The 27,331-nt window shown below is 45.2% G+C and overlaps 2 protein-coding genes and 1 pseudogene across 2 annotated transcripts; all 3 read right to left on the reverse strand.

Annotated features, from left to right (window-relative positions):
• Nucleotides 1–5,105: 5,105 nt before the first annotated feature.
• Nucleotides 5,106–8,643, reverse strand: LOC141916757 (E3 ubiquitin-protein ligase RBBP6-like; annotated as a pseudogene).
• A 365-nt stretch (nucleotides 8,644–9,008) lies between these two features.
• LOC141916758 (E3 ubiquitin-protein ligase RBBP6-like) lies at nucleotides 9,009–17,396 on the reverse strand. Its single transcript, XM_074809514.1, is given in 11 exon segments — nucleotides 9,009–9,043; nucleotides 10,175–10,343; nucleotides 10,998–11,101; nucleotides 11,851–11,964; nucleotides 11,967–12,019; nucleotides 12,882–13,021; nucleotides 14,588–14,655; nucleotides 15,909–15,922; nucleotides 16,695–16,751; nucleotides 17,231–17,250; nucleotides 17,352–17,396. Coding segments are annotated over 11 exon segments (819 nt in total).
• Nucleotides 17,397–17,606: 210 nt separating this feature from the next.
• On the reverse strand, nucleotides 17,607–22,086 carry LOC141916759 (E3 ubiquitin-protein ligase RBBP6-like). The gene is made up of 3 exons (XM_074809515.1): nucleotides 21,912–22,086; nucleotides 18,323–18,422; nucleotides 17,607–17,691 (listed from the first exon to the last, which is right to left on the reverse strand). Exons 1-3 carry the CDS (start codon nucleotides 22,084–22,086, stop codon nucleotides 17,607–17,609), a joined length of 360 nt encoding a protein of 119 aa, XP_074665616.1.
• Nucleotides 22,087–27,331: the final 5,245 nt, after the last annotated feature.

Here is a 27,331-nt window from a genome sequence, read left to right on the forward strand (position 1 = left end):
TGCTACTCCTAAGCGGAAAATCAGTGGGTGAGTGTCCACTGACTCCTTCCACTGTGCTTGTCATGTCCAGTCCTCACTTTGGCCAGTTCTTGTCTTATAAAAACACCCAAAGAATGCTGTAACATGAAAGCTGTTTCAAATCCACGGGTATAATAAGGCAAAATTTGAACTTTCTTAAATGAGAGGTGTTTTTTCCCCCCAGGCTTTCTGAATTGTCCAAATTCTGCTCCCACTGAAATTCATGGGGGTCTGTCTTCAGTGGGAGCAGAACTGCACAAGCAGAAACACTTTGGTAAATTCTACCCCTAGCATTTTGAACTGGAAGTGTGCATATGCAATAATAATGTCACAAAATGGCTGAAAAATACAGCACTGACTCTGTGCAGATGGCCTGCTCTGACATTTGCTGGAGCTGTGACTGACTTTTTTTTTTTTTTTTTTAGTTCTTTCCAATGGCATATGTGCCAGAACATTGCACCACGCTGAGGTCAGCAGTCTGCAGTGAGTCACGAATCCGCTCGTATGCAAAAATGAGCAACAGGCTTAGTCATTTCTGCCCTGTGCTGTGAAGAAATACAATAAGCACTTCACTAAAGCGGTTGCTTTGGGAACGCAGGGAGAGGAATGAATGGTGTACTTTTATCTGGGAAAGGGATTGTCTACAGGATTTTTTAATCTGTGGCCTCTAGGACTAGAAATAAAGCATCAGCTTAAAGTGGATGTTTGTTTGTGGCATTCCTTGTGGTTTTAGCTCGGGGATTTTTTTGGCTCCATTCAAAGCATTCGGATGCCTGGAGATCACATGCTGTGATGTTGCTAAGATCATGACCTCAGAATACAGCATCTTCCTCCTGAGGGATACGGAAATGCACAAATCTGTTTGTCCTGGTGTCCTTACGATGACGTTGACGTGTTCTCTATTTGATCAGGCCTTTTAAAATAAGGAACTTTGTGAGAGTGGAGGGAGTGTATGCCCAGAAATGTAGAGGAAATGGTTCGTTATGTCTGGTGGGTTCATTTTCTTGCCTGCTGCTTCCCCAATCAGCTGCTGTTGGTGACACTGAGTATTCCTTGGAGGAAACGCCCTCCACAGCGGATGAGCCCAGGATTAGCAGGTGATTAAATCCTGTGGCGGCTCTGTGAGTCCTTCCCATGGGCTGCAGCCTTTCCTGGGCTCTGGCATGGGTCACCCCCGTGTGCTGCCGCCTCCCAGCCCCAAACTACAACAGTGGGGGCTTCTTCCCCCCTGAGTCCCGGCCTCTTAAGCGCAGCCGCTTGCTCTGGTGTGGGGTCCTCCGCAGGTCGGCCTCTGCTCCACTGGTGACCTCCACAGGTGGCAGGGGGTGGCCTTGTCACCTCGCCACGGGATACAGGGGGGGCTCTGCACTGGCACCTCTCCCCCTTCCTTCCACTGACCTTGTGTTCGCAGAGGTTCCTTCACCAGTACCAACCCCCTCTCAGGTTCCCCTTCCTAAATACGTTATTGCAGAGGTGCAGCCGCCGGCACTAACTGGCTGGACCTCGGCCAGAGGTGGGTCCCACCTGGGGAGCTGGGGGAGCTTTGAGAAACTTCTTACAGGGGCCACCACCATAGCCTCCCCCCCACCACACACACACAAGCCCAGCACAACGTGGGATAAAGATTGTAATGCACGTTACTGGCCTTCCTGAGAGCACCTTGGCTGGCCTCGCTCACCTTGCATACTGTTACACTGCAGCCTTAAAATCAGGCTTAGCAAGAATGTTCCAATCTCCAGCCACAAGCGTCACACAAATACTGATAATTGATAGAAATGAGCAATATCAGGGCAGCAACTCAGGGCTTTTAAATCACAGAATCACTCAGGTTGGAGAAGCCCCTCGGGATCAGCGAGTCCAACCCTCAGCCCGACTCTACAAAGCTCTCCCCTACCCCACATCCCCCCACAGCTCATCCAAACGGCCCTTAAACACACCCAGGGGTGGGGACTCCACCCCCTCCCTGGGCAGCCTATTCCACTCTCTGACCACTCTTTCTGGGAAAGATTTTTCCCTCCTGTCCAGTCTGAACCTCCCCTGTTGCAGTTCAAAGCCGTTCCCTCTCATTCTGTCACTAATTCCCTGGGAGCAGAGACCAGCACCAACCTCTCCACAACGTCCTTTCAGGGAGCTGCAGAGAGTGATGAGGTCTCCCCTCCCCTTCTCCTCCTCACACTGAACAGCCCCAGCTCCTTCCATCGCTCCTCACAGGATTTATTCTCCAGGCCCTTCCCCACCTCGTTGCCCTCCTCTACACTTGCTCCAGCCCCTCGAGATCTCTCCTCACTTTCTCTCTTCCTTTGTCATTTTTTTTTTCTTTTAATCAGTTTAAGACTTGAGTTACAGCTAAGCCAGTTTCTCATCTGCTATGTCAGGCTTGTGTTCTGTTAATGGCATCTTGAGCTCCGTGCTTGGTTCCTTCTTGCATTGTAGATGGGGGGGAAATAAGACTACATGTGGTCTGCAGAGTGGGGTAAACTCTGTGTGTGAGTCAGCACAGGCAGATGCAGGAGCAGCCACAAAATCATGGATGAAATGCAAAGAGTAAACTTGTGTTGCGCATGAAAGTGTTAACACGGTGATGGTTTAGCAGGAAATCTAGATTTATTAATAACTAACAGCAACTTATCATTACAAAATAATTCAGAAATGTTGAAAGAAAGAAAAGCAACTTATTTACAGATTCTAAACCGACAAGATTCACACTAACTTCCTTAACAGTACCTTAATTTATACATATATACATGCGCATACTACAAACACACACACAGAAACAAAAGTATCTGGATCCAGTAGAATGAAGTATGTACCCACACACCAACAAACAGAGAAAGAACAGGTGAAAGAGAAGTGAGCTCAAAGAAAAATTTCCCTCTCGAGTTTAGAGCAAATACTCACAATGCCTTGACATTCCTCAACGGGCGATGATTGAGACTTGAGCAGGGGACTTCGCCCTGGCCTTCCGTCTGGAGCAGACAACACCTTCAGGGTTTGGTACCTGAGAGGCTCCAGCTCAGGGGAGATGCTGGTCACAGGCCACTGCAATCCAGGAGAGCTCAAAGGGTCTCCCTGGTGGTCGCCATTTATAGGGTCCAAGATAATTGACTTTTGTCAGATCCTTTCTGGTGCCTTCCAGCAGTTACAAAAGAATTTGATTAATGTGTGACTCTGTTATTGTTCCCATCTGACCACATCCCAGGCACAGGTGTGCCAGGCCCTGAGGAGATGATCGGCCGTTATAACCGTTTTGGAGCAATCGGGAGGGCAGGAGCCAGGCTCGTTAACGTTAGCACTCCTTATCTCCACAGATTGGGTACAGCTCGGGGGATGTGGGTGGAATCACACCTGGCACCAAGCAGCCCAACAAGGAGGGGCGGGGAGGGGTGACAATTGCACCCTAGAGAACCACCGGCCCTGCTGTTCTCGCCTCTGTCAGGGATTCACGCAGGCGTAGTTCACCCCAGTGCTTTGATCTTTCCCACAGCAGTTCAGGAATCTCAAGGGTGTTCGATAAGGTGCCTCTGAGTCTCTCACAGGCCTGTGTTATCTAAACACAGATGTTCTACTTGTCAAACACACAAGGCTAAACAACAATTAGTATGATATGTGTGGTTTTTGACACCCCAGCTGCAAGTCAGTTGAGTGTGTTTACAATCCTCACTAATCTTCTGTGATTTTCCCACGCTGTCCACGCTAACTTTTAACAAATTCCGCTCAGGAAACCATCTGGCATGGAGCTCTGGATGTTTTTCTCTCAAAGTCATTTTTGTGACTGTGGTGTAAGCGTGCCAGATGGCCCACATCTTCATGTCATGTGCTCAACTCTGCTTGCAAAAATAGCCCCGTCGTTCTGCATGTGCTGCTGCCCCACGAGAAGCCAACCACGTCACTGCAGGGGGGCTGCAGAACCTCATTTCATTGCTAGACAGCATTCTCCTGAAAAGTGGCTGAGCTTTACATGGGGCAGCTCTTGAACACAGGGCTGTGAGGAAACAGAAGGGCTATGAAATGAATTAAGATATTATTAAAGACAAAAATGCAGGTGAGATGAGGAGCTAGGAAATTAAAATAGGATATAGAAATTAGGCACTCAAGAAATGAAGGTATAACTTAGTTTAGAGATAAAGATGGAAGACTTAGAGATCAGGCTAGGGGCTAGAGGCCCATTAGTTAAAAGATAACTAAGATTGAATAGGATAATAGATCATAGTCGATGGGCCAGAGAGCAGAACAATATGGAAACCTTGATTAATGGAAGCTGTGAGGGAACGCTTCCTGGTGGAATAGGAAGACAGTCCTAAAAACTGGTCAAAACCAACCCTATGGTCCGGCCCGAGTCCAGGAGGTGACAGAGACTGTGCAAGGAACAGAGGTAAAAAGTTCAACAGTGAGGAAGAGGAGCTACTTCATCTCTGCGACCCCAGCCCACGACCACCAGGACACGCTGCACAGGTGCAACTAGGAGGAGACCGGGGTGGAACGTATGAAAAAGACTTTCAGGCCCATTATAATACGAAGCAGGGATAGGTCATGCATATGTATAGGCATATTATGAATATGTGATGCTTTGTAGCATAAAGCCAAGACAAGGTGCCACGAGAGGGGCGCACGTTTGTGGTGGAGCGATCCCCCGTGCGTCTCAGCGCTGAATAAACATCCCTACTTTATAACCTCATAGGTTGGGGAGTCGTGTTTCCGCAAGTCACAGGGAATTAAACTTGTTTAGCCCTGTCCTTTTCGCACAGCACAACCAAGGCCTGGTTCGGAGCATCTGTCCACGTGCACCTGTGTCAGTGGAAGCAGCGGGTGCTGTTCCTCTTGAGAGGGGTGCAAGAGGATGCCTGTTACCACCCATCTGAGCTGTACGGCTGTTGAAGCGTGGACTCCTTTCTCTGGAGTTCAGTGCAAAGGGGCTTGTGGGTGAAGACTTTGTATGATTTCCTCCAAGTTAGGTTTTATGTCGAATGGAATGATAATCTGTAAAGAAGTCAATGAAATGATTTCTCATGCCAGTGTCCACTAAGACTGCTAGAGAAGAAAAAAGCAGCTCTTCAGCACCAACCCTCCACCCGCCATCCCCTCCCCATTCACTGTTCCCCCTTAATCCTTCCTTCTTCAAAGCTGAATGGCAACAATGTAGTGATGAAGTGATAAAGAGCTTTGGAGCCAGAGGAGGAGAAAACCTCATAGAGTCCTCTCAAGTCTCATTTCAAGGACTGAGAAACCTTAAAACGTGGAGAGGGAATCTACTCGCTGCGTCCTGAGTTTGTCAGCCACCTTCTGGCTATTTCTTCGCCAATCACACCGATATGGTATACTCCTGCAACTGATCTGTTGCATATTTTCTTAGGTTTATGACTTTAATAACTATTGCCTCTTTTTATTTTTACCTTTCATGATTTCTTCTTATCTTTAATTTTTTGTGCGTTTTGATGCATGCAATATGAGAAAGAAAACAAACGTAAAAAGGAGCTGTCTACTGTACTGACCAATCAGGTTAATTTGCAGTGACCTGACACGGTTTGTAATATGCAACACATCTAATTAAAGACATACCAAGCCAGGTTTCTTTCTATTGTATGCTGTTTATTGTTTGAAATCATGTCTTAATATTTTTATTAAATGTAAAAAAAAAGTGACTTGTATTACTAAAAGCGATTATAAACTCAATCAAGCTAGAATTAAACAGCATTGTCAAAGTCCTAATTAGAGCAAATCCCCAAATCAGAATTAACAAGTAGTAGTGGAGTACAACAAAACCACTACATTAATACATAACCAATGCTTATGAATTCTCAAATAAGACATCTAGAGAGAAAGCTACCCAATCAATTATACATTCCAATTTGGATTCTGGTCTCAGTCAGCGCAGTAAGCTTATCTGAACATCTCACTGTTAGCCCAGCTGAGTTACTTGAAAGTCACTTTTGCAGTCATCAGCACTTCTACTCAATGGGGCTGTTATGGGACAGACCTTTACTTGTGATTTCTCTTGCTCTCCTCACAAAAAATAACTTTGCTCTGGAGAGGTCAGTGGCTATAGCTAAACACTGAGAAAAGCAAATTGATGCTGTGTGCTTTTTTCCAAAATAAGAGCGTGCACAACTTCAGAAATGTTATACAAGAGACAATATGAAGACGAATTAAGAGCAGAAACAAATTAAGGTTGGCTACTCCTCCGTCACTTTTTCCATTCCATTCGAGGAGATTTTCACAGTCAGTGTCCACCTTCTCTGGTTTTTTTATATTGTCTTTCTTAGCAGGAATAGCCACTTCTACTTTCTGCTTTGGTGCTTCAATTTCTGCTTGTGGCTTTTCCTTTTTTCTCCTTTTCAGACACCAATTTGCAAGCAATAGAACTTGCTTCCATAGGCTCATCTCTCACAGGGGTGGCATCATCTCTGCTTGGGAGCATGAACAGAGAGTCCGTTTTAATGTCTCATGGTTTTCTCTCACCTTCTAACAACGCAGGATTGGGAAATCCTTCATTCTCATCCCCTTTTCTTCTCTTCTGGTGTTTCTGATGTTTATTTCCTTTGTCATCTCCCAGTGGCTTTTCCACCTCCTTCTCTGGATTTTGTAGGATCTTTGATGCCATGGCTCTCTCTTCCAGAAGGTTTTTCAGGGTAATTTCCAGCTCTGTTATGATTTCAGTAGCTCTGCCCTCCCAGATAATCCTCCCTACATCCCCAAGCACATGGCAGATCCTCTCGTCTGGTCCCAGATGGACCAAACCTATCTGGAGGGAGGTTCTCTGTTTACTGGAGGTCGAGGCTGAGCACCAGCAGCACAGCCCTTTTCATACCATTCCCTCTAGTTCCTTTCCCATTCTCTCTCTCTCTTTCCTTTTCAAATGGATCACGAAACCCAAAAGACTTGCCGCAGTAAGCTTTGATATCATATGGTGGAACTTCTGTGTACCTGTTAAAACACTGCCCTTCTCCTTCCCCATTTAGTGGGTGGCTGGCCGTTAAATACTGGAGACCCTGACCGTCTATGGTATCTTCTGTATGTGGGTGACCTTGACCTTGACCGGTGATAACCGTGTGACCTTGACCTAGTACGACAGTTATGACTCCTCCCTTTGCCTCTTCTTGGGTACAGCGGTGACCGTGAGTAGGAACGAGAATGGGAACAACTGAATGGTCAAGAGTAGGAGCAGGGGCGGGAAGAACGTGATCTTCCCTTGGAGTCGGTATATGAACTTCTAGATGAAGGGAAACCTGGACCTTAAATAAAGAAAAACACACAACAAATTAAATGAAGTTAATTCAAAACAGTCACTCTCCCTGTTTTTTTCCCTGCAGATTTGTTTTGTGTTTTGACTCTCCATATGCTTATGTCAAAGCTTCTTTCGGCTGCTGACATAATACTACTGCCAGTTGAAGAACTTGTCAACATGTGAAAGTCTCTGCTTACAAGAGAGAACAGCTGCTGCTTTGTTAGTGCAAAAACACACAGGAAGGGAACCTCTGTTTCCACGCGCTTCTATCAGATTGATTGATTTAAGGTGGTGTATACTGGCCTCTACTGGTACGTGAACGTTTTCCACTATTCCACAACTACCTGCGGTGCAAATCATTTTTGTTGCAGTAAAATGCAAAAAGAGCAAGTCCTAATGGCTGCAGTGCAGCATCAAACATCAAGAAAACCCCAATTAGCCTGAAGACAGTCAAGCTCAACTTTACAACGCCAGCTTCGTCTACTCAACGTCGCTACTTACTTCGCGATTTGTACAGGATGCAAAACACTTGTACTGCAATCTCACACACAGGACCATTTAATCCACTCTTCTAGCCCAGATGTCCTAGCAAAATTTTCACATACCTCTGGCCCTAACCAAGGGCAGTGACTGCACTGCAAGAAAAGTAATTTCTAAAAGCTTCTGAAGTCAGCCTCTAGTAATAGGACTCAACGCCGTTACTCTAGGAAAGATGCTGACAGCATTACTGAGAGAGAGCTCTTCAGGCTCCAGCCCAAGGGAATTCTGGGGACAGATAACACCAGCTACCCTGAGTTTTTTCTTCCCAAGTTTTTCTTTTGTTATTTTTTAAAGGACCATTTCACATTATTCCGCATATGTTCATTAGCATTGTTCCTCCTCTCAAAGTCCTTCACCCATTGAAGATTTCCTTACAAACAGGCTTGATCTTTTAGTTCCTAAGAAAAATTGATCAGCATCAAGAAATTCCTAGGAAAGCCACCAGTTTGCAGTCCAGGTTAACATCTCCCCATGTACCCACGGATAAACAAAAGAGGAGATGAAGACAATTTCTCTCCCATATCTCCTCCCAGGTAATGGTTACAATCAGAACAGGGAGACGCAACTACAGCAACAAATCCAGGCTCTAGACCTCTTCAGGTTCTGGCCTCCTCACGGCTGTCAGGAGGTGCAGGGTGTCCCTGCAGAGAGGCTTCAGTAATATAGACACCTGCTCCTCAGCAGCTGCTGCCAGATTCTAACTCTCAGTCAACTGTAATCTCTGCCGTAGCTGAGCTAGTAACCTACATGTGGAACTCCTCTCCCTGCTAATCCCTGGACTCATCCAGTCCATCTGATGATAGAGAGGGGCAGTGGAGATCCTCCTGGTTCTCCTAGACAATCTGCTTCTCCGTTACGGACATGTAAAGCAGTTACCTGGAAAACGAACGCCTGCGCTCCTTTGGAATCTTTTTATCTTCTGTCTGTTCCTGAGCAGAATCATCTAAACTTGTCGAGTCTGGACTTTTTCTTTTCCCTGTTAAAATAAGTTTGACCTTCATTACAATTATAGTTTGACCTTTATTACAAAAAGACACCACGAGTCAAAACGCGACCAATATGAGGAAATGCATACTGCTTGCAGGTGCAAAGGTGGACGTGCTATTTAAGCAAAACCAGTTTAGAATTCCTACAACTTTTAGGGAAAGTTTTAGGGTGACATTTGTCTTGTTTTAGTTTTGCATGTTTACCACCTGCACCGAAAGAGTGTATTGGAGAAAACCCTACGTCATTTTTGCTGATGCCAGATGCGCTTGAGTGTAACTGCAGTCCGACAGGCCATCGAAACACAAACGTGAAAAACAGCCCAACTTCATTGAGCCAAATCCTCAATCTTCTTTAAGTCTTGTCGTTTTCTATAAAACTCCTCCCTAGACAAGCGCGGCCACCAGCATCCTGCTTGTTCTTTTTTGCTTACTGAATTTGAGGTTCTAGACAATCTGTGTGATGGACCCTGGTTTTTGTTTTGACTTATCTTTAAGATTTTGTACACACAATGCACCCTTACAATATATCTGTAACAAATATGTACCAAAAGGAAGGACTAACTTGAGGCTGCGATAAAACAAAACAGGCTCCTCTCTCTTCAACCGAGAGGAAGCAGCTTGGCTGTTTACTAAATAGTAAAATAACAGTGTTGCCTTTTCCAGTAGTTTACTCAATCAGTATTAACCAAGTTGTTAAAAAAGAATATCAGAGGCTGATCTCTATTGGGAAATCAATTTCTTCAGCCCTATTCAGGCAGGAAACAAGACGGTGGCTTTCCATCTGATCCTTTAATTACGTTTCATTTTTATACATAATTATGGATTCCTCAGAAAGACTTCATTCTTCAGAGTCCTCTTTTCAATCCTGTACTGGAGTTTTAATGTAAATAATCTTACTGAGAGCACAGATCCCCTTTGTGAAGGCCAGGTCAAATTAAGCCATTTAAAAATTAATTACCACATGTATTCTCCACAACGATCTGTGCATACTTATTCCCTTACAAATCAGCTGTTGTGTCCGTTATGTGTTACGGCCTCGTTCAACAGGTTACAAGCAGCAATATATTGAATTTCTGTAGCATACTTACCCTTCCCAGTCTGGTCTGCCACTTGCTGAGCGAATTTTGCCAGCTCTCATTGGATGACCTTTTGGCATGGTGAGAGAAAAAAAATCCCCTTCAGTTTACCTGAAGCTCATTTTTTAAGAGAAATTTGTAAGTTACGGTTACTTACCAGTTGTGGGAATTGATTGTCCTTGGTGGCCCAGAAGACCTGGTAATGCTGGCTGTCTCAGTCCAGGAACCAGATAGCCCTTGTGAATCAGTGCAAGCAGTTGAAAATAAGCTCTACTAATATACAAGAATCACTGCATATGGTGAAAGGAAACCTACCTTCTCTTCCCACAAACCGTGCATTGACAGGGGGGAAGACTGAGGAAGTTCCGTGGCAGCCACCAGCGCAGCAGGAGGGGTCAGAGCCATGAGTGCTGGTGGATGTGCTGGTGGCTGCTGCTGCTGCTGCCTCTGCTTATGGAGCCTTTGTGTGTAACCGGTTCCATTTTTGAAGTTGTTCACAGCCTAGAGGCAGAAAAACATTTACAAAGAGGTCACAGGAACCTTCGGTAGCTCTATGAACAAAAGCCTCCACAGAGTAAAATTACTTGTGTATTCCCGTAGATACTCTCCATCCTAAAATAAACCAACATGCGGATATATTCAGATTAGATCTAAGGAAGAAATTCTTCCCTGTGAGGGTGGGGAGGCACTGGCACAGGTTGCCCAGAGAAGCTGTGGCTGCCCCCTCCCTGGAAGGGTTCATGGCCAGGTTGGATGGGGCTTTGGGCCACCTGGGCTAGTGGAAGGTGCTTGAAACTGGATGGTGTTTAGGGTCCCTTCCAACCCAAACTGTCCTGTGACATCTGAACGCATCCCATTAAACACTGGTGTTAGTGATTGGTAACTCAGAGTATCTGCATGTAAAGCACTCCAGCGTTAACCCTGAATTTGAAGCTGAGGCAATCCTGTTAAACACAAGGATGACCTGAATTTGCCAGATTGTCTCTCAAGAGTTGTCAGCTTCTGTAACAACAGCTAATGTCTTTGCAAAGTACATTTAGCCTTATTCAATTCAGCCTTGTTTAAGGAGATGTAAATTAATATTTTCTTCCCTTTCAGCTAATTGGCTGACTAGACTTTTCTTACAAACAGTTTATCTAAAAGTCACCTCATTACCTGGCGTAGGCACTTGTTGGCAACTGAATTGTCAGGAGAAGCACCTGCCTGATGACACGCTGAGCATGTACGTTCCTCAGAGTCCAGTAATGCCGTTCTAATACCTGGGTATAATCAGAATCATCAACATAGTTTTTAGCTAAACTAAGGACATTTTTTGGGTTCTAATCAGTGATAAGAACATGTAGATGATTAATGGGTGAATATGATCTTGAACTGGGAGCACGAAGCTATGAATGTTCAGCAGTGTAAAAAGTTTCTCTTATGCAGCAAATAACTGTCCAGTTTTGATATTTCACTGTTGTAACATTTCAAGATGTAGAGTTGGCCGTGTCTTCATGTTTTGATAGTCTTTCCTCTGCTGTCCAGCACAGTGAGAAGTCACCAACCTCAAGGTTCATGAATAAGACACATCTCCAAAAACCATTAGTAGGTTCAAGTTCTGACGGTTTTAACCAGCTCTCCTGTGGAGAAGAATGTGGATTAAATGCCCAACGAGCCATTTGCTGCAGACCACAGTAAGTCACCAGTTGGCTCTATAGTTTTGTATGAGAGAAAGGACTGTGCACAAACTAAACGCATTTGATAACTAATACTGTAATCAGCTGCAGCATTACACGCTCTTCTGGTACTCATCCTTCCGCATGGAAAGAGGATTTAACTAGATACGTGAAAAGGGGAAAAAGCCTTCTGCCTTTGTTTTTTCCTTTCTACAGGAAGAGTCCTTTCCTATTTGGGGTACACTTAAGTATTAAACAGAGCTGGTAACAAAGGAATTTTATGATCTCCTCTTTCTGCTGTCAGAAGATCAGGTGTGATGTTTTGAATTAACAAACATGGGAGTAACACTCACATTCGTCACAATAACTGTTTCCACAGCAGGGAATCACAACTGCGTCGGCCATGATTTCTTTACAAATGAAACATAAGAGCTCCTCCAGAATAGGATCGTCTGAGGTGGAGGAGAGGGAGGAAGAGGTAAAAAGAAAGGCTTTTCCTTCTTTCCTCTGGCATAAGCTTCCCTGGAGGGGGTATGGGGAAGGAAAAAGAAAAAAAAGTTAAAGGTGGGTAAAGGAAAACTTTCGCAAGCTTTGGATTTTATCAAACAAAGACAGTAGGTGGCATTCTCACTCCACATTAGCCTTCAAAAACGCAGGCATTTGGTTTAAACTACTTTTCTATGGCCAGAGCACTAGAAAAGGGAGGGGGGAACAATTTTCATTCTGCAGAACTCTTCCATTCATTGGATCAACTAAGAAATTAGCTCAGAGTAGAGAAATAATTTTCTGACAGCTGAATGAACCAGGTGACATGAATCCCACCTCTCCTTTGCCAGAGGGTAAATGTCAATCGCAGGCTCAGGATAAAGTCAGTCTCCGCGTAATTATGTTTTATAAATGGAAGAAATCAATGTTACAGCTTCTGCAAGAGGAGATCCATGACAGAAGAACAGAGCTGCTACCAAGTGCATTTTAAAACAGCCACTCTTGTCAGCACACAGCAGGATTTGATAAATGTCAGAGGGGGAGGGAATCTCAGTCCAACAGCTATTTGTTAAATTTTGCAAGAAGCCTTAGAAGGATAAACCAGAAGCAAAAGGAGCTTTCAGAAAGAATGATTCCACTGTAAAGATGACTGAACTGTTTTGCAGAAATACAGACTCTTAGCATACCACAAGCTTAACCAACGTTCAGGGGTGTGAAGAGCAGCACTGCCCTATTTTAATATTAGAAATCATCACAGGTTTTAAGGTTAAGACACAATGAGAGTGCTTCTTCCCCCGTAATTACAGACGCTGGCCAGCTTGGTGGCATTGCCACTCAGACACTGACACGTGTCTACTCTCCTTCACTTTTTGGTCAGACCAGCTAATTCCATACTCACGCATTAATAATTGGTATTGCATATCTTCCAGTCTTCGTCAGCATAGCGCCCTTGGTATTGGGATCTTCCACCTCCGCCATGAAACTCCTGGGAATTCCTGTGCACTTTTTAAGTCTGGGAACAGACTCAAAATTACTGTCCTGTTAAGAAGATAAATGCAGACATATCTTAAGACCCACCCTTAAACTGACATTTCAACCACTATTTTAAACAGCACAAGCCTTTAATCCTCTCCTCTTACCTAGCCTAAAGGTTGCTTGACTAAAATACTCTTTTTCCTAAGTGAATATAGCCAGGATGCTCCAAAGGCCGAGCAGTGTTTTGAACTCAGTCGACATTCTTTGGCTTAACTTCAGGGTCCTCAAGGGTGAAATATCCCTCAGCTCCCCAACCCCTCAGAGGAGAGGCACAAACCCCCTCCTCCTCCAAAGCGCAGTTCAGAGGGAGAGCTTAATGCAGGGCTCTGGGTCGGCCACTGGGGACACTGATATTCACCACCTACAGGTGAAGGTTGAATTCAGAGCTGATGCACGTACGTTCAGTGAGTAACGTTAAATGGCCTGAATACTCAACCAGAGACTTGTGTAATTATAACACGCAAATATTCAATAGATGGGGTCAAGAGAAACGGCATCTTTTTCTACAAAATACTAAAAACTGCAAACTGTCATTAAAAAGAGTTAAGACGAGAAAAATTTGCAGTAACATTGAAATATATAAAAATATACATTAAAGTTCATAGAGAAAGATCTATGGACATGTATAAGGACTATGACCTTGAAGAAAGAAAATTTCCCATTGAAAATTCCAGCTTTCCCTGGAATTTTGAAGGGCTTTGCACCACTGCCATAGAACCTCTGTATTTCAGCCCAAGAGAAACAATTCCTAATAGGGGTATTCATGTAATTGCTGCGTAACTGCCAAGGTAAAACAAGTAAAAACCAAGTGACACCAGAAGCCCCCCACAATCTTACCCCATTTGTTGGGCAGTTCTTTATATAGTGCCCAGGTTTTCCACAGCGAAAGCAAGTATAGGATGGTGGAGGTGGACCCAAGGGTTTCTTCACATAACTAAAAGCTTTTTGGGAAAAAAGGAAAAAGTTATGCATGCGTCTCTCTTCTTCCGACAACCATCTCTACAATGTTTCCATAGTCTTCAAAGGACAGGTAGGACTTTGCCAACACTTACTTGATTGGATCGTACTGACGGCAAGCCTGTATCATCATAGCTCGTATTTTATCTTCCTCGGAAGCGTTGGCTCAGCCAGATTGCCGGTCTGTTTAACAGGTAATTATTGGACACGCACATTAGAAACACATTTAAGCTCCCCCAGCCAAAGACTCACCCAACCCTGTAAAAAGCAGCCCAGCAGTAGCTGAGGTTGCAGGAAAGCAGCTGCTTCTATGAGCCAGAGTTGTCCCAGAGATGTTCTGGGGAGCCCTTACGCCATCACATGGTGTCTCTGTGCCCGTTAACCTGCTTGGAAGGAGCATTCTTGGGGACTCAAAACCTGAGGCTCTGTTTTACCTTACACAAAGGCTTGTGCAACCAACCCAAATGTCTTCCAAGTGGACTGAAGCTCTGCGTAGAAAAAATTGTATTATGAAGTATTTTGAAACGGATTCTTAAGCTCCAGAGTACTTGAAGGAGAAAATCTCCGCTGTACATTTAATTGAGAGAGGTGTATGCAAGTATCAGTGTTTACATTTTGCAGCGTTAGAAGGACATACAACTTCAGAATAGGGGAAGTTGCTTTTGTTTGCTGAAATTCAGCTTCAGACACAGAAGCGTTAAGAGGAATCAAGCTTTTTAGAGTTCCTCAGCAAGACAAAGCTTCTTTTCAGCAGAAATTTGCCCATCGTGTGCTGTAAGCAGCCCAAACTGCATGTCCCCTGCCTGCTCACTTCTTCACGGTAAGTGATTTAACTATGGTCAGCACAACCTGCAGGTTTTTTCCCATTTGCTGTGTCCTTCTAACACACAAATTGTAATAGAAACCTTATGCAGAACTAGATCTTCAAATTACTGAAGCCAGCTGATTTTTTGTGAGTAACATTAATTCAAATGTTCTCATTACACACTAGTCCAGATCCCAGCAGGGTCTAAGGGAGGGATGTAAAGGATACGGACCTCCAAGCACCCATCATTCAGAGCAACCACTCATGGGTTTGATTTTATATGCATTCACTCGCAAAAGCAACCCACTAGTTTCAGCAGTTTATTAAATGGTTGTTTCATAGACACAACAGTAACAGAATCCAGATCGACATCTATGACATCCCTTCCATTACCATTTACAGAAAGATTTACAGATACCTGACTAATTTGTCTGAACCCAAACAGTTTACAAGACACATCCAAAACCCACAAAGCATGACTAGGCACAGACCATAATTCAGATATGGGATTTCGACAATAGCAATAATAAAGCAGAAAACTTTTCAACACATTGCCTCCATGCCAAGCCCGTCTGCACTAAGGAGGTTGGACTATAACAGTTTGGAGCGGCTTTACGTTTCATTCCTGCATTTTTCTGAAATACGTACATTTTCTCAAAAGCTTAAATGCGTACAGCACTTGGACAGTTTTTGACATTTTAGAGTCAAACTTCCCATGAGTTTACAGGACCAAGGACATGTTCAGGGACAGCACTAATGGAGACCAATTTCTTCTGGTGACTACCTTCCAAAGTAGCTGTTGGTTTTTTTTCCCCAAATATACACAATTTAATTCTGCAGTGAGAGAGGGAAGAAGAGAGTGGGAACAGATTTCTCTTTCTTGAAAATGAAGTCCAGCCTTTATTTTCAGAATAAAGAACTAGCCCCTCTGCGTGAGGCCCCGCCTTCTCTATTCTTTAAGACCAGTAATTTAACTGGCTCACACTACTCCTTTTCACAAAGTGCAACCACTAGTGCTTTCCCAGACAAAGTTACACATCGCTGAGCAAAAAGTGCAAGCAGTTCCATAGCAAACCATGGCATTACAACAGCTTCAGAAGGTTGCCTCTGCTAATATGTCACGCTCACACATTGGTATATTCCTGCAAAAAATTAGGCACATTTACACAATTTACAGTCTGCGTTCAAACAAATTAGGGTGTGTTGTCCACTCTCCATAGACTACAAGTTATGAAACTGTGCAGCATTCAGGGAGTGGATCTATAACTGCAGTGACTAGAAACTCAACAGCAGCCATGCAGTTTCCATGTTGCAGAAACGCTTCTATTTTGGCTGTTGCAACCCCCTCCACGAAATGTCCATGACTTGCAGCCAGTTAAATTATTCTGTGAAAATTGTGTCAGTCTCCAACACAAAATTAACGAAAGGTCTGAGAAACAGTAAACAGCTCCTGAAGTGCTGCTTCTTTGTGTCTTGAAGATGAGCAATAGTGCAACATGACGTTGAGGGACTCCCCTTCTATCCTCCCAAACTGGGAACTACTCTTTATGGGATACTATGGAAATATACACACATTTTAAAGTTAAAACCAATACTGTAAATTATTAAAAATTAAGTTTTGTTCACATTACAACAGTTATCCAGTTATAGATCACAGTACAAGATCTAAAAATACGAAGCAAGTGGGGTTTTTTGTTGTTGTTGGTGGGGTTTTTTTAAGTCCTTGACAAGAATATACACATACCTTAATGAGCTGGGCCAGAGGAGTGGGTGCAAAAGAGTCCTCAATCTGTTCGCAAAAGATTAAACATGTGTTCGAGTTGTACAATCAAAGCATAGCAAAAGTTAACCTCTCCTGTAGTCTGAAAGTCTGCACTATATCCTCTGAGTGTCACTGAAAGGGACATGTCCAACCTAATGTAAGTGTATTGGTTCAAAACAAAGTCCACAACTACGACAGCTTCAGAGGGCCTACGTGGTTCATGAGAAGCAGCTGAACTCAGTGCGCTGGGTTTTAGATATTTGCATTTTCAGACAAACTATGAAACTAAACTGCTTCATCAGATAAAGTGGAAAGATCAAATGCAGAACTTTGGAATGCCACTTCAGGTAGCAACAATGTTTAAATTCATGTCAATCCGTTAGAGACCTTTATGTACTCAGAGGGGGCCAAACGATATCACTTCAGTTATACAGCTTTAGGAACAAATACCCAAGTATTTTAGGACATGAAAAGGAATCTTTTAGCTGCACAGAACTGCCCTCAAAACTTTTGGGATACGTTGATTTTGGTACTTGTTTGAACCGCCAAGTCAAAAGTAAGAAACAGAACCAAATGGAACAACAACGGTTTCTCAGTGCGTTTTGATAACATCTTCCCAAACTGTTAGGCAAAGAAAGTATTTAAAAACAAAAGATAAGTGATACAATGTGAAAATGGCAAAAAATACACTCCAAACGATTTTAATTGCTAGAAACAAAGAGCACACAACAGCCTATCCAAACATACTAGCTCTAGACAGACAGATGTAGAACACAGCACCAATTGAATTGTGCAAACCTTGAACCTACCTGATCTAGAAACGATCCTACATTATCTGTACAACACCAAGTCATTCAGGAAATATTCCAGCATATTCAATATGAAACACAATGCATCACTAGGCACAAATACCAATATTGACAGAACTGTGCAAATGATGGCATTACTCAGTTTTCACTGTGCTGCGAATCAAATACATGGGCTTTACAACGTATACTATGTCTTACTGCAGAACAGATTAAGTTAATGTTTGGGAGATTAATATGAGGTTACATTGTTTAGAATTAAGTGCAATGTGTAGAAAAAAAGTGTGAGATTGTGTTTTTACACACCGCTTTTGATGTTCCACTCACTGGCTTGGTTCGAGTTCTAGAGGAAGAAATAAAGGTGATGAGAACTTAGAACAAAGCACTTGTACCCGACCTAAAGCAGTGAAAACAGATTATAAAACCTAAACACCAAAACATTATGTTCTGATAGTCTAGTGAATGTGGGAATTTATTCGTATACATAAACTGTTCTCTCTTGGCACATTCAGTGCAACTAAAAAAACCCCCAACAAATCCCATTTCTGTTTTGTCAGCAATTACTGTCCAACTTACAGCTCTAGAACACAACAGTGCCAGAGGAAGCCCTCAGATATTTTGTCTCTGCTGTGTAAGTATCAAAACAATGAAGTCTGTGCTACAGATTTGTGCTCTTAAATAACCAACCATCCAAACAGCGACCCTTGGTCTCTCCTCTGTAGCCAGTATGCCAGAAAGCCAGATCTGAGGTGTAAGAATACCTGCCATATCCCACCCCGCCTCCCCCAAATGCAAGACACAGTCAAACACTGACAACCCGACTCTTCTGAGAGGGGAACGTGTGTATCTCTCTTTACTATAAAAGCAATAGAAAGAAGAAAGATACAACTCGAATGCCTCTGGAAACTAATCTCCATACAAAAAGCTAACACACTGCAACCCCTCACAGACTACAGTGCTTTATGGGTACTTACATAAATCGTGTTTTGCTGGTAGTTTTAACTCCTCTAACAAGGACTCTTCTAACAATCACCGAGGAGTTCTTAGGAATCAGGGTGTTATCATCTGTGTATTCTGAAAACAACACCAATACAGAAGAAAACTTTAGTCAGTTCATAAGAATGTATATTAATCTGTAATTACATAGCACTTGAGAGAACCCCTTCACAGACATAAAAGCAAAATTTTATATGTAACATCACACTTCTGTTGTCTCAACACACTAACAGAACCTTTCAAGAAGTCTCCAGGTTTGAGAATCAAACACCAGCAGCAAAACCTTTTCCATTCTTTTCAAACAGTTTGGATGCCAGCAGCAAAATGGTCTCAGAGGTCACTAAAGGAGAGTCTGCTCATGCCTGAGGTTCTTTCCTGACCTAGCTCAAGTTGCTTTTGCTTCTGTTAGGCTACAAACCCGAGAGATCTTTGGAGAGAAACAAACCACAGCAAAGTCTCACCCACATAAACCAGACTCTAAAGTCTGACCAGCTTACCCTGCAACAAAGCAGGCGCTCAGCTAAAGCATGAAAACTCTGCGCCACTGCTTTCCGAGGTGTTCACTAAAAACGATTCCCCTGTGCTGCGAGTGCTGGGGACTGACAGAACACAGAAGAGAGCCGCCAGCTCTCTGCTTCTCGGGGCTTCATCCATCGACAGCCACACTGTCAGCTGCTCAGGGCTTTACTCTTAAATGGAAATGGAACTGGCAGTGTTGGAGTTTGGGTCACAGAAACCTGAGGGGTTTTTTGAGCTTGCTTTCACAAGTGGGGCAGAACTTGCTCCAACTAAAGTGGTATCTCCTCTCTTAAGCTAATCGTCTAGTCTGAATAAGCCAAAGGGATGTGAATTCTTTCAATTCACTTTTTGCAGAGCAGAGAGACTCAAATGAAATTAATTACGAAGCAAGTCTTCTGAAAAGCCTTTTGAAACCAGTGTGTGCCTGAGGGCCTCCATGCTTTGCCTTGGCTTCACCGTGTTCGTCTTTTGAAGCGGAGGAGCTACCTGAGACACTTTGACTGAGTGAGCCTCAAATGCAAAGATCTCTTCATGAGCGAGCCTCAAATGTAAAGATGTCTCCATGAGAAGGGTTTATATATTGTACTTATGGAAGCTGGATATGACTAAATGTTTTAAAGCACCATCAGCAGCCATTCCCTGTCATCTGCCTACAGTCTTAACTCCTAAAAGCCTTTACCTTTGGAGGCCAAATCAGAACGATGGCCCGAAAGGCAAAGTTGCTGTGAAAGTACTACTAATGACAGAACCCAAAGCTTTTACAGAAGTCATACCCTTAAACCAACGCCTAGAGCTCTGCTCAAATGGGGAATCTCACCATGACACAGCCACCTGTCAGGAAAGGCCTGAGATGGGGCTTTCTGATGTCGGAGGAGGTCAAACAGCACTGAGGCCGACAAGCAACGGGGAGATGATGCCAGCGGCAGCTCTGGAAGCCCAAAGCAGCTGTTTCCACCTGCTGAACGGAGTCATACAGAGTGTGCTTTCTGGTCCAGACCACAAACCACTGGACTGAGATTTCAGAGGCACAGGATAAGCAACAGTGGCTCCACAAAAGACAGGAGTTTGCTACGCCTGTGCCCAGCTGAGGGTTGTGGTAGGTCTGCAGAGGATTGCAAGTGGCATTACCTCTCCCCAAGGGAGGCTGTGTATATGAGGACAGCAACCAGGGCACTTATTCGCCAACTGCAAGCTTGCAGAGGTCAGCCTGAACATGCGCAACAGGTGTATGATGCAGAAAGAGGAATGGGTCCTCTTTTTGTATTTTATGACAATTCATTGACCATTAGAAGAGAAGCATTGACATCTGCCTTCTGAAGAGACTGTCCTTGCATGAGATATATATAGACAGAGAGAGGGATGCTTGTTTTCAATCTGCTTGTGAAGTGCACAGGGAAGAGACCTCCAGCCATCTAATACCAGACTGATCGAAAAATGAATTCCCCTTAAAAGTCAATCAGTACGCATTTAAATGGATCAACTGAAAACTGAAGAGTGACAATAACCTGGTGAAGTAAAGGCTTTATTTGCATGGGACACTTATCACGACACATATCTGTATGTGTGTAAAAGGAACAAGCTTTAGAAAACTCTTTTCTCTTAGGATATTATTATTAGCAGGAATAATTAATAAATATTGTTTTATAGGTTTAATAGAGCACAGGTGCTCTAGCAACAATACTGACAGTTTAAGCAACTTAGAAAAGGTAGGTAATGAAAAGCTAGACATAGATTAAGTATATGCTAAATAGAACATTTTGAGTCTTTTCTCAGAAGTCTAAAACTGAATTATGATGAAGATTGTTCAGAAGATAAGGAACTATGATGGCCGAAGACTGCATCAGTGAGCAGTGGTGTCCGAAGAGCAATTAGAACGGAACAACAAGAACTAGTCAAAACTGTGGAATACAATGGACTTTTGGAATGGATGATGAATTAAGAGCTGAAAGTTCCTGGAAAATCACCAAAGACTCTTTGTATTGTATGTTATATCATATATATAGAGGGCGCTTTTTGTGAGCTGTTGCCACTCAATGAGGTGGTGGCCCAACTCTGAGTTGTTAATAAAGCAGGCCTAGAGATTCCCGCAGTCTGGTAAAGTCCTTTAACAATGTGGGACTTGAAGTATCCCCCTAGCTTGGTCACTGAGGCAGAGAATTTGTGGAAGAGGGTTCACAAACAGCGGAGTACATTGCTGAGTTAGTTCTGTGAAGGGACCTGACACCTGTTGGCTTTCACACATTTATTTTTCCTTCACATCAATTAATTGAGTTCATTTTGGTGATGAAATCTTAGTAAAGGTGAAGTCAAACAATGTAGACTTAAAAGTTAACTTTTTGTTTTTTTAAATAGGAAAGGACTAAAGCTGGAGCGTTATTCCTGAAGTCCCTGGAAATTTCTGTTTGCTCGATTTGAATTTAGCAGCTGCCAGCTTAGTCTAACAGCTCTCAGACTAAACTGACATCTGTCAGCAGGAGCCTGTCCCCCGCAAGCAGCAACATCCCCTAGCAGAGCCTTGGCAGCTACCAGGAGCTGCGAAGCAGTGTCACTCTGCCTCGCCACGACTCCACATCTGCAGAGTGAGCCGTGACATCACGCTCAACAGGGCTACTTTTCACAGTTGTCCAAGCAGAAATGTTCAACAAGTCTAGAGGTGACACCGTTGTTGATTCCTACTCCCTTCTAACACAAAACTTGTTTTACTGCCAGAGATGGCCAGTAAGTGGCTACCGGGCTTTTGCAAGCACTAGACATTGCACGTTGACCAGCTCCGTGTCTAACAGCAGATGGGAAGGTTGTTGTCAGAACAGCAGCTACAAAAGAATGGCTCTGTGAGGTCCCCACACAAGCCACAGCTACCAATCATGGCCGAATCACACTGTCCCTTCCCACCCCACTTAATTTCTGGCACTGCTTGCCCTCCCGGTTCCCCGCACACCGGCGGGACGGGCCCCAGGCTGACTCACGCCCCGTGGGGACAAGTCACAGAGAGCAGAGCGTGGCTCTGGCAGGCAGTGCCCGAGGCCCTGTGCCCGCCGCCCCACGCACCTTCCTTGGTCTGGGTGTTGGTGATCCGCAGGTCGCAGTTGGCCGCCTTCAGCTTCTGGCGGCCCATGATCTGGCACAGCTCTCCCCGGTTTGCCTGAGGATTGACCCTCCGGCGCCTCCCGACCTGCCAGGACTCTTGCTCGAGCGGGCGCAGGACCGGGGAGGGTCTGGCCATGCTGCCTGGGGCCGGGGAGCAGGGGTGGAGAAGGGCACGGCCCCCCCAGCCCTGTTGCTGGAAAGGGGCTGAGCCGCGGCGCCCGGCCCCGCTCTCCTGGGCCGCTTTCAGACCCAGCTCCAGTTCCAGACGGGTTTAGCGAGGCGTGGGGCTGGGGGTTTGTCTTTAACCATGGGGACACTTTGAGGGAGCTGTTCAAATCCACAGGTGTTACAGGGGGTGAAGCTCGGAGGTCGGGATCGGTGTTTGAATGGGGTCTGGTAAAACACAAGACGGGTGTAAAAGGTGTTGTACTGGAGGTGCGAGATTGTTAAATCCAGGCTGACACGAGTTTAAGCCTTACAAGATGTTATGATGGGTCATGTCAAACAAACCTGCTTAGGAAATGATTCTAGTTAGAGGTTTTAATTTTGGATGATGTTTACAGATGTTTTTTAATAAAAGTATTTATTAAAGCGAGCTGACTGGATGTGTAAATCCCCTGTCCCCCAGACAGCCCCATACCCCTGTCAGCTTTCCCTCTGCAGAGGCAATAGCAGTTCCAGTGCAGCGATGGCTGGTTTGAGCTGTGGCTGCTGTGCAGAGAATAAAGCAGGAGGTTCCCTTAACATGGCCCCTTTTTCCCAATGATCAGACAAGTTACATATTTCACAAATAGCCCAGTTTCTTCCTCATATGTGTTTTTACATTAGAAGTCTTGAGAGAGACCCGTGGTACGGTTTTAACCCGGGCGGGTAAGTTCCAGCTGGCAAAGCGTGTCCAAACCTGCCCCTCGCCAGCAGAGACGTGGAGAGGGGAGTTGACATACAGCACTGATAATAAATGCGTATACAGCTCCGGTCCAACAGTTCCTAATCTGAAAATGTTATTATTACTTCTACAGTGAAGCTTCTTTTTATTTATTTGTTTAAATCATATTCGGCTTTTTGGGTTGCAAGTGTGTTTACGCTCTTAACTCCCTAATCTTTGCTGTATTGCTACGTGGTGGGAAAATATGCTCGATAGTTCATGGATGGAGAAACAGCAGCGATGCACAAGATGTCAAAACAGAGTCTGGGGTGGAATGCTCTGTTTGCTTCCAAGAAGTCACCACGTTGCACATACTTTTGCTTTCTAGATCTGAGTTTGGAAGAGAAAAGTGTCTCTGCAAGCAGAGAAGACACAGAGCACCAGGAAAAAGCCTTTCTGGTTGCATCCCCCTCTTCACTGGATGTCCTCAGACAATCTGGGGGAGACACGGAGCTGGAGTCTGAAACGGGAGAGGTACATCAGCTCCCCAAACACGGTGACAGCGTCTGGTGTAGGAGGGGAGTTTCCGATGAGGCCAAGTCGCTGCTGTGCCTCTGCCTGGCAGTAGAGCTGGTGTGGGTTTGGGTTATTCCTCCACCCCTTGGGATGATACATAGCAAGGGAAATTGGCAAGGTTGTGTCTCAAATGCACTCGGCAGGTGTTTGATCAGCCAAAGGCCCAAAAAATGCCTACAAAAAGACAGAGGGGAGCAGCTGTCAACTTCAGGGAGGTTTTGCTCAGGCCCTACTTCGTCAGAGCTTCCTCAGGTCCATTTGGGGGTCAGCAGGGGGACTGTGTGAACTGTGGCTGATGCAAACCAGCCCAAGGCATCTCCTCGGGAGAGCTCAGGCACCAATTTAGCAAACAGTTGCTTACCACCCCAGGTCACCCCTTGCCACATGCCAACTGTGACATTTCTGGTTTAAGCACTGCCAGCTTTGCCTCCAGCCACCCCCAAGAGCACGGCAGAGTCCCTGGGGCGCCCAGAACAACTGGCCAGGTTTCCAGAGGAAAGAAGGTAAAATGAGCTCACTTTGGTTAAAATCAGAACTGACTCCAGTGGGTCGTGGCTTTCCCTATCTAATCCCACTGTGGGATGGAAAGATTTGCAGGCTCTCCCCAGGACAAGGAGAAGAAGAGAAGCCAGAAGAGAAGAGAGGCCTGGGGAGAGGACAGCAAAAGCTGCACAGAAAAGAAGAGGAGGAAGAGAGAAGGTGGTTCTGGGGACGGACCAGGGCAAAGACGCCGGCAGGTGCAGCAGGTCGGGCAGCCCAAGTGTGTGCCGGGCTCTCTGCCCATCTTTCACACCTCTCCACACTCCTCTCCGTCAGCCCAACGCGCTGGTGAGGGACAGCGAGGGACGGTGCTGCGCGGGGTCTGGAAATAACTCCCTGGCAGGGCCCAGGGGCTCCCGGCCGAGCCCTGTGGCGTGGCACAGGGGCACTGCGTGTCTCTGCATGCACTCAGGGCTCGAAGGGCATTGCCCGGGGGACGAGGCGCCAGAGCCACCCCGTAGCCAGCGCCAGCAACAGCTCTCTGCTCTGGGCTGTCAGCAATTCCTCACACACGGTGTTCCCCGGAGAGGGCAGCACAGCCCTGCCTCTTCCTGCCGCCAGGGATTCACCAGAGCTTTCTGACTCTGTCCTTGCAGGTGCCGACTCATTGTCACTGCCTGAACCCCTGTGACTCTGGGGACCCCGCAGTTGCTGCCTAAAATAAAAAGATCTTTTCTCTCTCGTGACTAAATCTGCCACAGGATATTCTGGAGTGGGGAGCTGTTGTTTTGTGATGAATCCTCGGGAAGAGTGTCAGGGTGGCTGCAGGAGAAGAGGGGGGGGAAAAAAGGGGGGGCTGTGACCCCAAAGTGCACTACAGATCCCCAAAACCACACCCCACAGTGCTCCCCAGAGCCCTTAGCACCTCCAAATCACCCCACCCCCCCATATCCTCACGACGCCCCCATATCCCCCCAAATCATCCCAAAACACCCCCATATACTCCCATATCCCCCATATTACCCCCAAACCACCCATATCCCACAACATCACCCCAAACCCCCCCCATATCCTCTAAATCACCCCCAAAACCACCCCATATCCCACCAAACCCCCATAACCCCCCAAATCTCCCCAAACCCCCCATATCTCCCCAAATCCCCCCCAATCACCTCAAAACCTCCCGATATTACCCCCAAACCCCCATATCCTTCCAAAACAACCCTTATATCCCCCATATTCCCCCAAATCACCCCCCATATCCCCCAAACCCCCCCATATCCCCCCAAATCCCCCCTAAACCCTCCATATCTCCCCAAATCCTCCCAAATCACTGCAAAACCTCCCCATATCACTCCCAAACACCCCATATCCTTTCAAAATACTCCTTATATCCCCCCAAACCCCCCCATATCCCACCAAATCACCCCAAAAACCCCCAATATCCCCTCAAATCACCCAAGTCTCAGCAGCTCCGAACTCATGTACGCTGAGTTCCTGTGACAGGAAATTTTAGCTTTATTCTGTCTCAGGTTTTGGAGGGCAGGCAGGTCCATAGCCTGTGTGTGTCTAGTGGAATGTAAAAGGAATGTTTGCACCTCTGCGTTTTTGTAAGAAAAAGTCTCCTTCCTGAGTAAATAAGGCCCATCCTATTTCTTTCACTTCTGGATCTGTTTTCAGATTAGTTTCTGGCAGGCAAGAAGAGCACGTTGGATGTTGGGAAGCTCTTCTGAGAAAATGACAGCTGTGCCCCTCTGCTGGTATTACCCGTTTTGGGAGGCTGTGCCACCGCTGCAGGCGGTGTGCTGAGCTGAAGGGACCTTGGGGCTGACTTCTGCAGTGGTTCTTGTGTCGTGCCCCTTGTCAGGGCTCAGGGGAATCTCTCTTTTGGCTGCTGGGGAGGGGGAAGACGACGAGACTGGCTGCCCTCAGAGCATGCGCCAGCGCCATCGCTTGTACCTGCGTGGGCTTTCCCCGATGGGAGTGAGTGTTAGGGAGAACAGGTACTAAGACTGAAGGGTGTGGGCACCAGAAAAAGTGTGTGCTGCCTGGCCCTGAGTAAATTTAAGCTGCAAACTGGAAGAAAACTATTTAATGCTTAGAAGATCTGGGTTGTGCAACAGCCTTCCAAGGGAAAAAAAGAAAGGAGGAAGCAACCAGCCAACCCCTGACTGCTCACTATGGAGCTCAGTCACCTTTTGATGGGCCTGGAGATCTCTTCCAACCTCTTCTTCCTCCAAATTAACTGCCTCTGCAGGCACTGTCTTTCAAGACATGTGTTCCCTCTTCACTTTTTAATTGCTCTGATGTCTTCTTGTTTGAAAGACTGAGCTGTTGCTGATCAAGTATTTTGATGGCAAGAAGTGCCACGCTGACAAGATCGTTTCACTTGTGAATTGTGCTTAGGTACCAACTCAGATAATGTGGTTTCATATAGCAAGAATTATACTTTTTAACCAGTTAACAGGCATGAGAAGGACTTTACCATGTTTGAACTCCTCTCCCGTTACCGCTGGCGTTGATGCAGATCCCTTGTGTGCAGAGTTCTGCTGTGGAGAGCCTGGGGCGAGGATCCCCATTACATGGTACCGGTCTGAGGGGTTCACCTGGGATGTTAAAACAATTGTGCTTAGCATCAACTTAGGTTAGAAAAAAGTTTAAAGGCTTCTGAACTCAATGTTTACACACCCTAAGGTCCTATAATGGTAAATTAAGATTGCTGTCTTTGGGTTGTGTCAGCAGTGCAGGATTTGGCCATTCCCTACACAAGAAAAGCCAGTAACTGTCCATCTAAACTCTGCCATGTAATTCAGGGTAGGACTGAATGTTGTCAATGTAAATCTTACATAAAGAACTACCTCTAGAAGTGTTACTACTTCTTGATGCAAATTAAAATAAACAATAGCTCTTACCATTTGAAAAAAAAGAACTTGTTCACAAGAGCAGAAGCCAAAGCATTTGGATAGAGTGGACATGTGCTTGTTACCAGCATTGCCCAGGAAACCCCACCATGAAATCCCAGCAGGTTGGAGTAAATGCCGTGTCCTAGAGCGGATACACTGGCGTTAGCCTGCAGTCTTTCAATACCCAAGGATATTCCTTCAAATCTGCAGCACCAACTTCACAGTCTATAGAATACTCAGTACACTTCAGCCTCAAAGTCAGTTGTTATTGCAGCACAATGAGACAAAATTGTTGGTCCTTAACAGTGATGAGAAAAAGGATCATTACCACACCACTTCCCAAAATACTGCTGCTCTGAAATTTGCCTACTGCTACAGCTACTGCTTCACTCCAACCTCCCTTAAGAAAAAAATTCTGCCATTCTTCTAGTACCTGCTCTAGCCACATACACAAACAATACTTTCTTATTCCTTATGGATCAAGCTTTTATAATTAACTTGGCTTTTTTATCATCTGTAGTCAGGTTCCTGATAAGTAATAAAGCACGTTGTCTTGC

This window comes from Strix aluco, chromosome 30 (genome assembly GCF_031877795.1).
Source record: "Strix aluco isolate bStrAlu1 chromosome 30, bStrAlu1.hap1, whole genome shotgun sequence".
NCBI classification, from domain to species: Eukaryota; Metazoa; Chordata; class Aves; order Strigiformes; family Strigidae; genus Strix; species Strix aluco.

Bases quoted from the DNA above. Each gene is read 5' to 3' on its own strand.
- LOC141916759 (XM_074809515.1), bottom strand. From the start codon at position 22,086: ATGGCCAGACCCTCCCCGGTCCTGCGCCCGCTCGAGCAAGAGTCCTGG. The intron at 18,423-21,911 runs GTGCGTGGGGCG...TGTTGTTTTCAG, and splicing joins CAACACCCAGACCAAGGAAG to AATACACAGATGATAACACC. The intron at 17,692-18,322 runs GTAAGTACCCAT...TTCTTCCTCTAG, and splicing joins ACCAGCAAAACACGATTTAT to AACTCGAACCAAGCCAGTGA.